Source organism: Anomaloglossus baeobatrachus, chromosome 2, assembly GCF_048569485.1.
Source record: "Anomaloglossus baeobatrachus isolate aAnoBae1 chromosome 2, aAnoBae1.hap1, whole genome shotgun sequence".
NCBI classification, from domain to species: Eukaryota; Metazoa; Chordata; class Amphibia; order Anura; family Aromobatidae; genus Anomaloglossus; species Anomaloglossus baeobatrachus.
In genome coordinates, this window is record NC_134354.1 from 391,535,240 (window position 1) to 391,548,929 (window position 13,690).

Here is a 13,690-nt window from a genome sequence, read left to right on the forward strand (position 1 = left end):
CATAGACTTTGCTGGGGAAGGAAGTTCATGCAGTTTTGAGACCAAAACTGCACCCAAAAAACACAGCAAAAAATAAACCACCAAAAGGGTACTTTCATATGTACAGAACCAATAAAAATGTGAAAAAAATGATCATAATTGTAGGTTTTTGATACTATTTTTATCACATTTCAAGGAAATCGAGACGAAAAGTATCTAATAAAAGCTAAGTAAATGGCATTAAGTCTGTCAGACCCTTCCGAGTGGGAGGGAGTGCTAGGGGCAGATCTCGGGTGGAGCGGTGTTTTCCGAATGGTAATTCTTGTGATTGTCATGCTGAGACATCTAGCTTCATTGCGGTACTTTAGAGTGTAATGTACAAGAATAGGCAGATTTAACAGTCGCCGTATGCAAATGTCATTGTGGTTTTGGAGGAAGCCGAGGAGTCAGGAAATGTTAGGTCTGCTGCTTGCTTGTCGTCAGTAATAGCGCTCACTGTTCTGTAATGCTAGATAGTATGGGGATAACAGACTTTGTGAGATGATTGACCTCAAGTTCTGCTTCAACATACAGACGAGGCTAGCTTCTTCTGTACCAGTCATTATCACAGTGGTAAACTGTCATGTGTGGGTGTCGCTTGTAAGACTACATTAGGACTACTGTATACATGGATTTTTACTATGTAAAATGTGCTTGGAATGATCACACAGTGGGAGTTGTGCCTTACTGAGTCAAATCATTGCTTTCATAAACCCATTAGGGAACCTGTCAGCACAATTTTGCAATGTAAAGACATGGCTGTAATACAGATTATATTGATACTTTTGGTGAAGAATTCCACTTTGTTGTTCTGTAATCCCCATTTAACGTTTTCTGCTAATTAGATTTCGAAGCACAGGGGCCGGACTGTACACTGGATCTTCTCCTCCCTGTCTGTGATTCCCTGCCCCTCTTACTTCCTCCAGTCTGTGAATGACCTACCTCATCTGAAATCTCAGCAGTGGTCTGTCATTCTAAGGGTATGTGCGCACGTTGCTTTTTACCTGCTTTTTACCTGCTTTTTTGCTGCTTTTTCTTCTGCGCTGTTTAATGCCAAAATGGATGTGTTCTTCTATTCAAGCAAAGTCTATGGGAATTTGGGTTTCTTGTTCACACTATGTTGTTCAAAATGCTGCCTTTTTGTGGCAGAACTTTGGTCAAAAACTCAGCTTTGCAGTGCAAAACCCAAATGGCAAAAACAATTGACATGTTGCTTCTTTGAAAAGCTGAGTTTTTGACCAAAGTTCTGCCTTAAAAAGGCAGCATTTTGAACAACATAGTGTGAACAAGAAACCCAAATTCCCATAGACTTTGCTTGAATAGAATACAATTCTCTCCTCTGCCAGAGGGTGCGTTTTTTTTCCGCGCTGAAAAAAACGCAACGTGTGCACATAGCCTAAACCTGATCAAAAATAAATCTCCAACATTCCTCATGAGTCATGAACTTTGATTTTGTGGCAATGTCCTACACTAGTTTTACATTTGAGTTAAAGCCTAAAATGTTGACTTGTTCTTATGTTTTATCTTAGAAACAATCAATATTTCACTGCAAATGTGCGATTATTATGAATCTTGATTAATGCTGCGTCTTGTGGCTCAAAAATGATTATTTGTTTGGATTTACGACTGTATTGTATATCACTTTCACGCATCCGTCCCCCCAATATAGTTTCTCATCATGTTCTCATCATACTGTCCTTGGTAATGGCGTTCAAAGTTCATTATTATTCCTGGTGAAAGCGCTCGCCTTGCTCCTCTGACGAAATTTCCATGTTCTCTTTGAATTTATCCAAATGGGCATCAAGGATATGGATTTTGAGTGACCTCCTGCAGCCCATTGCAGCATAGTTCTTTATCAGTCTCTACCAGCCTTGTATAGTTGTCTTCCTTGTGATTGCCTAGGAAGTCGTGCACCACTGCTATGAAACTGTTCCAAGCTGCTTACTGCTTCCTATTCAGCTTCATGGGAAATTTTCTGCTCTCTATGATCTTCTTGATTTGTGGTCAGACGAAGACACCAGCTTTGACCTTTGCCTCAGACAGCTTAGAGAAAAGATCTTTGAGGTACTTGAAAGTTGTCAACTCCTTGAATGCGGCGCGATGCGTTTTTTTTTGCCGCACGAAAAAACGTGCCAGACAACGTTCCATCCGGCCGCCGCATCGGCTAAATCTGCCGCATGCGGCAAAAACCGGACGGAACGCAAGGCCATGCGGCACTAATTAAAGTCTATGCAGGAAAATCGCAACCGGCAGCAAAAAAAAAACGGTTGCGATTTTCCTGCAAAGTGCTGGAGTGTGCCGCATTGCAGAAACCGGAGGTGTGAAAACAGCCTTATAGTGTGCCTGAGTGTCGCAGCTGCCCCGAAGGCAAAGAAAGCAAGGATACTTTGAAAGATTGCTTTGGAGGACTATCAGCAATGACACAATTTTGAAATCTCCGATAACCTTCCAGTCGTACTTCAAGGTACCGAGCACCATCTTGACACTGGGGAATTCCTCTTTCAGATGCCCCAAGTGAGCCACAGGACGACATATACCTGTTCCCATTGTAAGCCAGCATGGCTTTGTGGTCTGCAGGAACTATCAATAAACAGGCACCACTCCTTTGGGGTGTAATTCCTATAGACTCGAATAGACTGGCTACATTGTTGCAGAAGCACAGTCCATCTTGACGTATAAAGAAGCTGGAAAAAGTTTGGCTTGTGACCCTTCCTCTGATCTGTGACTTGTACACTTTAGTAATTTCCATTGCTTGAACCTTAGTCAGAAACTCAGCGTTGGACTTGGTGAGACCAAGGTGTCTGATCAGATTGTTACGGTCTCTTTGGTTAGGGTTGTATGTCTTCCGTTCCTCAGTTGTATGTGAAAATTGAAATCTGGATCTTCAACGTATTCCTGTGTCTGATTTGCTGCTTTCTCCTGAAGGTGATTGATTGATCTATGTCTTGAGGAGTTGATACAGGGCACTCAGGGTAGTGCGGTACTAAGGTAATAGGTGAAGGATTGTCAGGAGGTGCGTTTTAACCAGTTTGTTTGGAAGGGTGCATCATGCAGTACCAATTGATTGAGTGGTCATTCGGTTCACTCTGATTTCTTATAAGAGCAAAATGCATGGCTCTCTTCTCCCTTGTACCAACCTGTAAGCAAATAAAATAAAATTTGGATTGAGAATTTTCTTTTATTTCACACATTGCTGGTGATATGTAAGATATTAACACGTTATATATTGTATTTTGCTCGAACATTGACATTTGTGAAAAGTCTTAATTACAGCTCTTTTAAAGTTTAATACAGTGCCTTGTGCAAGTATTCGGCCCCCTTGAATTTTTCAACCTTTTCCGACATTTCAGGCTTCAAACATAAAGATAAAAATTTTAATGTTATGGTGAAGAATCATTAAGTGGGACACAATTGTGAAGTTGAACGAAATTTATTGCTTATTTTAATTTTTTGTAAAAAATAAATAACTGAAAATTGGAGCGTGCAATATTATTCATCCCCTTTAAGTTAATACTTTGTAGCGCCACCTCTTGCTGCGATTACAGCTGCAAGTTGCTTGGGGTATGTCTCTATCTGTTTTGCACATCGAGAGACTGAAATTCTTGCCCATTCTTCCTTTGCAAACAGCTCAAGCTGAGTGAGGTTGGATGGAGAGCGTTTGTGAACAGCAGTTTTCAGCTCTTTCCACAGATTCTCGATAGGATTCAGGTCTGGACTTTGACTTGGCCATTCTAACACCTGGATACGTTTTATTTGTGAACTATTCCATTATAGATTTTGCTTTGTTTTGGATCATTGTATTGTTGAAAGACAAATCTCCGTCCCAGTCTCAGGCCTTTTGCAGACTCCAACAGGTTTTCTCCAAGAATGGTCCTGTATTTGGCTCCATCCATTTTACCATCAATTTTAACCATCTTCCCTGTCCCTGCTGAAGCAAAAGCAGGCCCAAACCATGATGCTGCCAACACCATGTTTGACAGTGGGGATGATGTGTTCAGGGTGATGAGCTGTATTGCTTTTACACCAAACATATCATTTGGCATTGTGCCCAAAAATTTCGATTTTTGGTTTCATCTGACCAGAGCAACTTCTTCCACATGTTTGGTGTGTCTCCCAGGTGGCTTGTGGCAAACTTTAAACAACACTTTTTTTTTATGGATATCTTTGAGAAATGGCTTTCTTCTTGCCACTCTTCCATAAAGGCCAGATTTGTGCAGTGTATGACTGATTGTTGTCCTATGGACAGATTCTCCCACCTCAGCTGAAGGTCTCTGCAGTTCATCCAGAGTGATCATGGGCCTCTTGGCTGCATTTCTGATCAGTCTTCTCCTTGTTTGACATGACATTTTTGAGAGACGGCCGGGTCTTGGTAAATTTGCAGTGGCATGATACTCCTTCCATTTCAATATGATCGCTTGCACAGTGCTTCTTGGGATTTTTAAAGTTTTGGAAATCTTTTTGCAACGAAATCCGGCTTTTTAACTTCTCCACAACAATATCTCGGACCTGCCTATTGTGTTCCTTGGTCTTCATAATGCTCTCTGTGCTTTAAACAGAACACTGAGACTATCACAGAGTAGGTGCATTTATACGGAGACTTGATTACACACAGGTGGATTATATTTATCATCATCAGTCAATTAGGACAACATTGGATCATTCAGAGATCCTCAATGAACCTCTGGAGTGAGTTTGCTGCACTGAAAGTAAAGGGTCCGAATAATATTGCACGCCCCAATTTTCAGTTTATTCTTTCTTACAAAAGTTTAAAATAAGCAATAAATATTGTTCACCTTCACAATTGTGTCCCACTTGTTGATTCTTCACCATAAAATTTAATTTTTTTTTTATCTTTGAAGCCTGGAATGTGGGAAAAGGTTGAAAAATTCAAGGGGGCCGAATACTTTCACAAGGCACTGTAGATATAAAAATCTGCCATCGAAGAGCAGCAGTCGTCTACTTAGAGTACCTTGAAAAGTTTTCTTGCTGTGCTCACGTGAAAGGAGATGCCCAAGGTTTGTCTTTATCCCCAACAGGCACACTAAAGTATATGCTTTGTAGGCGTCACACATCTGAAATACTTACACAGAGAACTTTTTTGCTCTTGTCTTTATAAATTGGCCACAGAAGTAACAAATTGCGTTTGCTGGCTGCAACCTTTTGATGCCATCTAAATTAATTGTAGCTGTGTACACAAGTTCAGTTTACTATGCAGAACAGCAAATTAAATGGTGAGTTTAAAGAGGTTGTCCACTACCTTTTGTGAGGCAGTGACAGGGGTAATATTTGAAGACCGCTATGTGTCCCCCAGAATGTGTCTGGAAACCCTCTGAGTTTGCTATAGCTATTACTGGGAGTATAGCACAAAGGGTAACAGGGAGACAGATCCCTCCTCCCAGTCCAGGTTTTGTAGCAATCCTCATGTCCGGCATTTTCGTTTAAATCATGCAGAGCACAGCAGGGTGTGTCTCAGTTGAGAGCCAGGCTTGGTGAAGCTAACACATGCTGTGTGAGCTGGGCTGGCTCTGTGTGGAGTGAACACAGGCCAAGAGTGTGAGCCTAGGAGAACCTTACACAGATCCCTGCGGTTAACGGGGTCCTAAGGTAACAAGACTTTTTGATGCAAAGAATTTGTCTATATGCACCGGCTGTGATCCGGAAGAGACTTTGACAGTGGGAAATTGGATCTATTTATGCTGCAACAATAAATAGACTGTTGGTGTGAACACGCTGCTGCCTCACTGCCTCACGTTTTTGCCCAAGCAACGCTGCTACCTCACACTTTACATTGATGACCTATTCTTAGGATAGGTCATCAATGTCTGGTCAGCCGGAATCCGATACTTCCGCCTATCAGCTGTTCTCTGTGCCAGCTGTGACCGAAAATACTCAGTTCTGGAGCTGCCCCGTTAACCGTTAGTGGCTGCAGCTAGATTCTGCACAAATGCCTTCCATTCAAATCAATAGAAGGTGGATGTGTAGTATGCGGCTACAATCAGAAGACTGAGCTGATCAGACATTGATGACCATATCTTAAGGATGGGCCGACATCAGGGCATTACTACATTTACTGTTTGATCGGCCCGGTGAAGAAAAGGGCCCAAGCCGTGGGATAAGTACTTTTACGCATTGTTATATTAAGCCCCGCCCACACACCGCTTCACTGGGCCCCACTCCAGCCACACAAAGCAGAGGGGTCGGCAGAGTCCGACATCTTCTGTGACGTCAGATGCTGCCAGCCTGCCCTCTGTTCCATGTGAGGTTTGTACTGCGCGTGCGCTAAATAGGCTGGCATGCACAATAGAAACCAGATATCATCGCAGAGCGCACTAGATTTGAGCTTCGGACCCACCAGCGGTCGGTATGATCTGTGTGTGTCTGTCTTCTGGCTCATACACAGCCCCATAATATATATACAGGTCCACACTATATCCTGTATTACAGTGTCATAGTATATACTATATGTATATAGTGTGACTGTGTGTACAGCATAATGCTGTTTATACACTAGATACAGCTCGCAGCATCCCTTGATGACCAATGACATACTATTACATCATTGGTCGTATCCCTCCTGTTACCGCGTTTTCCGGTGGTGAGCCCGGGATAATACCCGCACATATCTGATCAGCAGAAATGTGTGGCTAACAGATGCAGGTGGGTCGGAGATAGAAGTCCTTTTATTGTCCTGCTCTAAGTGTGGGAGGCTTTCAGTTCTAGATTTTGTCTTTTTATTGGTAGAAGTGACTTTCCCTCCACTCAGTCCTGCCTGACAATGGGGCTTTAAGCACTTTAGAGTGTATATAGTGCCCCCATTCCATGATGACTGTCCCTTACTCTCCCCAACTACCTCAATAGATACCCACCACTACCTCCAAAGTGCAACTGCAGTACAATTCGGTACACATCACGTTCATACCAACTCGGGGATATGATACTTATAGCCCTTCCTGATATGAATCTTGTCACACATGTGACCACAGGTTAGTATAGCTTTTATATCCTGAATTAATAGAATAGGGTTATACAAAATTGGCTGGCGCACATAGGACCACGGGGATAATTATCAGGAACCGGGTTTTGGCCTTTTCATGACCGGGCACCGGACGACATTTGAATTTATTGCATGGGGTGGCATCTTGAGCTACCAGGAAGTGATCTAGCCCCTGGAAGCTACTTCTGATTCCCCTGATAAACCCCATTAATTGGTGGGGGGAAACACGTTGGAAATAGATTTTTCTTCTAACTACAATACCGTGGTTTACCCCTAAAAGGGACCCATGTTGGGAAACCTACATCCTGTTTCTGGATCCTCCCTGTAGCCCAGGAGGACTACCACCGAATTGTAATGTACCCCAATGATATCTTCTTAATTTTTGTATAAATCTATTCTATTAATACAGGATATAAAAGCTATACTAACCTGTGGTCACATGTGTGACAAGATTCATGTCAGGAAGGGCTAGAAGTATGTAACATATCCCCGAGTTGGTATGAACGTGATGTGTACTGAATTTTACTGCAGTTGCACTTTGGAGGTGGTGGTGGGTATCTATTGAGGTAGTTAGGGAGAGTAAAGGGTGCTTTACACGCTGCAACATCGCTAGCGATCTCGTTAGCGATGTGAGACGCCAGATCGCAGATAAGATTTGGCGAGATCGTGCACAGGTCATTTTTTTTTTTTTCTTTTTTTGCGCCGGTCACATGTGCGATCTCGGCAAAACGTATCTGCAATCTGGCGTCTCACATCGCTAACGAGATCGCTAGCGATGTCGCAGCGTGTAAAGCACCCTTAAGGGACAGTCATTGTGGAATGGGGGCAATATATATCTAGAGTGCTTAAAGCCCCCTTGTCAGGCAGGATTGAGTGGAGGGAAAGTAATTTCCCCTATAACCTCCTGCATAGACATTTATTTTTATTTCACCACGATACTTTAAACCCAGATCTTAGATTCCAATACCTTCCAACCTAATGTGTATTGATCACACAGAACACACACATTGTATTTGTTTGTTTTTTGAGTGTGTGATTTGTGACGCCATTTTAATTAATTTTATTAATAAAGATTATTTTTTTATGGATGTATAGAAATTGGCCTACTGTGTTTAGGACATCCTATTCTATTCTGATTTGGTTCTTCATTTTTCTCATTGTAGCAAGAATTGTAAACACCACTATTAAATAATTTAGGCAGACCACTGAGTAACGAACTGAGCATAATCCTATTTTGATTAAAGCCCCCGTCACACATAGCGATGACGTTAGCGAGATCGCTGAAACATCACAGGTTTTGTGACGCAACAGCGACCTCACTAGCGATCTCTCTACGTGTGACACATAGCAGCGACCGCCCCCCCCCCCCCCAGCTGCGATATCGCCGATCGTACCTGAACATCCTGGCTCATTTTTTGATCGTTGTTGTCCCGCTGGGCAGCATGCATCGCTGTGTTTGACGCCATAACAACGACCTCGTTGGCGACTCAGAACTTCGCGTTCTATCGAGGTCTGAGTTGTCAGAATAGCTGCTGTGTGACAGGGTCCCAACAACCGCCGAGGTCGTTATACGGATCACCGTATCGTTGCTGCGTCGTTAATTAGATCTGCCTGTTTGCCAGCTCACTAGCGACCGTGTAGCGACGTACCAGCGATCCTAACCAGGTCGTATCGTTGTCGGGATCGCTGGTAAGTCGCTACGTGTAACGGGATCCTAAGTTTTTAGAAAGGAATGAGAAATTCTAGGTGGGAAACAGCAATTATCTGGTGGTATATGTGTACTGGGTGTGTGGTGTGACTGTAAAGTACTAAAGTTTGGATACCAGTCTGATCGGCAGGGCATCATGTTCTTCACCCATTCATAGACTTTCTGTTCTATCACAGAGCACAGTCCTGAACACCTCCAACAGAATGGCCAGTGGCTGAGGACTGCCCAGAGACATGAGCTTTCACGCTCTCCCCACTCTCTACCCAGGTAAAGCAAACTTGGATTTGATTTTTAAATTTATTCTTTATTTGTAAAAACTATTCTTCAAATCTATGCAGCATGTGATCTTATGAACACACTAGAAAAAAATAGCTGCAATGTAAAGAAATTTACAAGACTATGGGGGCTTCACATATCTCTGTATTCACTCTAGATTTACAGATTGGGTATGTTTAGATTGAAAGCATAACAATCATTTTTATTTCATAAATCAATAGCACAAAATAAGCAACTGTGTGATATATCTTTATCATACAAATATGCTTGTTTCTTTTGCAGAATTGATCAGTCATTCTCAAAATTCTCAATTCTGAGGTTTAATATGTAGTAAGTGAATACTTTCCCATTACTGAGATGGGAGCGGAGGTGGTAAAGTATTTTTCGGACTATAAGACGCACTTTTTTCCCCCCAAATGTTGGGGGAAAGTGGGGGGTGCGTCTAATAGTCTGATTGGAGGGCTGTGGGGAATGAGGGTGCTGCGGTGGAGCGGGTCATTGGCGGCACGAGCAGGCAGTAGCAGCGCCTACCGTGACCACGTGGACCCGCTCACTTCATATGCACGCCCATCCTCCCGCGCATCATCTCTCAGCGCTGACAGGTGGGCGGGATGATGGGCGGGGGTGCGTGCATAGTAAAGAGCCGGCCCGCGTGATCAGCCCTGGCAACTACAGCCTGGAGTGATCATATGCGGCTGTATTCACTGCCCCCCGCGCATCACATCAGTGAATAAGTGCGGTATACTCACCGGCCACTGATCCCTGCAGCATCACGATGTCCTCCTGTCTGCCGGCCAGCTGATCTGTGGAGCGAACGGTGAGCACAGCGATGACGTCATCCCTGTGTGCACCGCTAATCTCCACACACATCAGCGAGACTGCAGACAGTAGGACATCGCGATGCTGCAGGGGAACTGCTCCACACAGGTCAGGGGCGCTGCTGCTGACACAGACAGGAAGATGAGCGATGCTGCAGGGAGTGAGGCAAGGTGAGTATAAACGTTTTAATGTTTTTCTGTGCCATAGTATACAGGCCATATAGCAGGATGGGGGTTATACCAGGATGAGGGACATACAGTCCCTGACAGAAGTTCTGTTGCTTATCCATGTTATGTAAATAAAAGCTTATAACCTGACTTTAAATTCATCCATTGGTTTCATAAATTACTTTTTTAAAAGCTAAAACCCTCCCAAATTTGGTTTAGGTTATGAAAATAAAGTTGCTGCAAAGTTGAAATATTGATCATTTAATGAACACAAAAAGGTCAGATTTTGGCAAGACAAGTTTTTGCGCCCACAGAAAGTAATGTGAAATTCAAGCAAATAATTAACTTCTAATACAAAGAAATGTTGCATAACATTGGTGAATGAAGTTGTGGTGCTATTAGAGCCATATTTAATATTTTGTGTGACTTCCATGAGCTTGAAGGACTGCATCCATGCGGTTCAACAATGATTCATACAATTTATTGATGAAGTCATCAGGAATAGCAAAGAATGCAGTCTTACATGCCTCCAAGAGTTCATCTAGATTCTTTTGGTTTTGTCTTCCAAGCTTCTTCTTTCAACCTACCCCAAACATGCTCAATGATGTTCATGTGTGGTGACTGGGGTGGCCAGTTCGTGAGCACCTTGATCTTCTTTGCCAGGAGGAACTTTGTTGTAGAGATGGACGTATGAGATGGAGCACCATCCTGCTGCAGAATTTGACCCCTTTTATGATTGGGATTGTAAGAGGTAGCTAATACTTCTTGATATTTTAGGCTATTGATATTGCCTTCCACCTTGCAAATGTTTTGCACACCCCCATACTGAATGTAACCCCAGACCATGATCCTACCACCAAGCTTAACTGTTTTCTGGATCCATACAGGCTCCAGTAGGTCTCCTGCAGTATTTGCTGTGGTGTAATTCAACTGAAGATTCATCAGAGAAATCCACCTTCTGCCACTTTTCCAGCATCCATCTGTTTAGCAGGCTGTGGGACTTGGCAAATGCCACACGGTTTTTTGTTTTGTTTTGTGCTGGCTTCTGGGCACTGATTCGACCATGGAGGCCATTTCGAAACCGAATCCTACAAACTGTTTTAGTTGACACGGGGACTTGAGGTGACCAGGCCTTTTGGAGCTCTGCTGCAGTGGAAGAGGGGCTGGCTTTGGATTTTCTAACCAACATTTGTCTTGCGAGGTCTGCCGGACCTGGGCTTGTCAAAAACATCCCCAGTCTCTTCAAATCTTTTTTTAATTCTTTGTAGTTGACGCTGAGACACATTAAAGGTGCCAGCCACTTCTGCAGTGGATCTGGTCTTCAACCTCTTGATAATCAAGGCTTTGGTCGCAGAGTGGTTTTTTTGGCATGTTGTCAGAGGTCAAGTTGCAGTTCAACTGAAGGTCTGGGGTGCTGGGTTTCTTTTTATTTACACCCACCAATTAACCAATCATTTAGTGAGCACAGGTGAGGATGTAAACTAGGATTGGGTGCATTATATGACAATGTCTTGCCAAAAATCTGACCTTTCTGTGTTCATTAAATGATCAATATTTCAGCTTTGCAGCAACTTTATTTTCATTACCTAAACCAAATTTGGGAGGGTTTTAGCTTTTAAAAGAGTAAATTCATCCATTGGTTTCATAAATTAAAGTCAGGTTATAAGCTTTTATTTACGTAACATGGATAAGCGACAGAACTTCTGACAGTGACTGTATATACAATGATGGGGATCATATTCAAGGCAAGAGGATCATTACCAGGATGGGGTACATTAGTAGAGAATTTGGGGACATTACCCCCATAACAGTGTCAGCAGCAGATCCTCGCCCCATAACAGTGTGTAATGATCACATTTTTGCTTAAAATTTTATTTTCCTAATTTCCTCCTCCTAAAACCAGGGTGCGTCGTATGGTCCGGTGCGTCTTATAATCCGAAAAATACGGTAGTTGGTGCTGAGGAAATTCTATTAATATTATTATTATTTATTATTATATTATTTAGTATTATTGCGACATTTATTCCATGGCTCTTTTACATGTGAAAAGGGGCATACATAGAAAAGTACAATAACTGTGAACCTTTCGAGGCACGGACAGAGGAGAGGACCTTGCCTGCGAGGGCTCAGTCTACAGGGCAGGGGTTGAGGAGGGGGTGGCGCTCTGTGCTAGCTCTTCCCTCTGCCTCTAGCTCCTCCCTCTATCTACATAGAATCTCATCAGCACCAACTGCCACCTCCTATCTCGGTAATGGGAAAGTCTTCACCCAATACAGATTTTACCTCTGAATTGAGAATGTTGCTAATGACTGATCAATTATGGCTGAGAAAGAAGCAGGTTTGTCTGATAAGATACATTACAATGTTGCTTATTTTCATGTGTGCTATTGATTTATGAAATAAAAATTAAATTAAATCAACGGCTACACTTTAAGCATATGTATGTTGTGCATACAGAAATATTGTGCATTATATAGTTACATAGGTTGAAAAAAGACCTAGGTCCATCTAGTTCAACCTTCCACCACCAATTATACATTTGTCATTATTATTCAGAAAATTTAAAAATCTTTTATCTCCCCCCTTCCCCCCCGAACAAATCTTGCATTTTGCATTATAGCACAACGCTTATAAGAACTGCTTCCTTTAGAGGTGAAATCCAATAATTCCTTGTTGCTCTGTTAGCCTGCATGCTCAATAGTTCAACCCAGTGGCGTAACTAGAGTTTGATGGGCCCTGGTGCAAAATTTGGACCGGGGCCCCCCTCCATGTACATATCAGAGCATGGGAAAGCTGGGTGCCAAGGGAAAGAGCCTTTTTTCCTCAGCACAAAACTTTCCCATCTCATGCTTGTATCTTTGTCTCCCCTTGTATAAAGTTCTCCAAATACTATAATGGCCCCCACATAGCCTTCCATATAGTATAAAGGGTCCCAGATAACCCTTCATATATTAGAATGCACCTCCATAGTCTTCCATGTATTATAATGCACCTCCATAGTCCTCCATGTATTATAATGCATTTCCCATAGTTCTCCATATATTATACTGTACCACATAGTCCTCCATGTTTTATAATGCACCCCTACAGACCATGTGTAAGCTATACTCCATAGTCCTTTATATATTATAATGTAGCCCCCATAGACCTATATGTATTATAATGCAGCCCCATGAATCATCATATTGTATTATGCAGCCCCATTCTCCTCCATGTATAATGCACCCCTATATTCCATGTACTGTATAAGGTGTCCTTCATATTGTATTATGCAGCCCCATACTCCTCCATGTATAATGCACCCCTATAGTCCATGTATAAGGTGTCCTTCATGTTTATTATGCAGTCCCATAGACCTCCATGTGTCATGCAGCCAGCCCCACCAGGGCCTCCATGTGTCATGCAGCCAGCCCCCCCAGGGCCTCTATGTGTCATGCAGCCAGCCCTCCCAGGTGTAATGCAACTAGCCCCCCCCAGGGCCTCCATGTAACATGCAGCCAGCAGCAAAATAAAAAAACAAGTACCTCTCTTCTCCTTCCGACCCCCCTGCAACCACGGTAGTTACGCCCCTGCCCCCATATGTCACACACCCTGCTCCCCATACAGACTACACCCCCATATGTCACACACCCTGCTCCCCATATAGCCTGCACCCCCCCATAGTACACACACTACACCCCCATATGTCACACACCCTGCCCCACATAT

General features: G+C 43.0%; 1 protein-coding gene across 5 annotated transcripts in view; it reads left to right on the forward strand.

Moving 5' to 3' along the window:
• The window catches only part of INPP5B (inositol polyphosphate-5-phosphatase B), a 207,234-nt gene that overhangs the window by 121,564 nt on the left and 71,980 nt on the right, over positions 1-13,690 (forward strand). For all 5 annotated transcript variants that reach the window (XM_075336058.1, XM_075336059.1, XM_075336061.1 and 2 more), the window contains one exon: positions 8,897-8,987. In XM_075336058.1, coding sequence (XP_075192173.1) covers positions 8,897-8,987 — 91 coding nt within the window. The remainder of the gene's footprint in view (positions 1-8,896; positions 8,988-13,690) is intronic.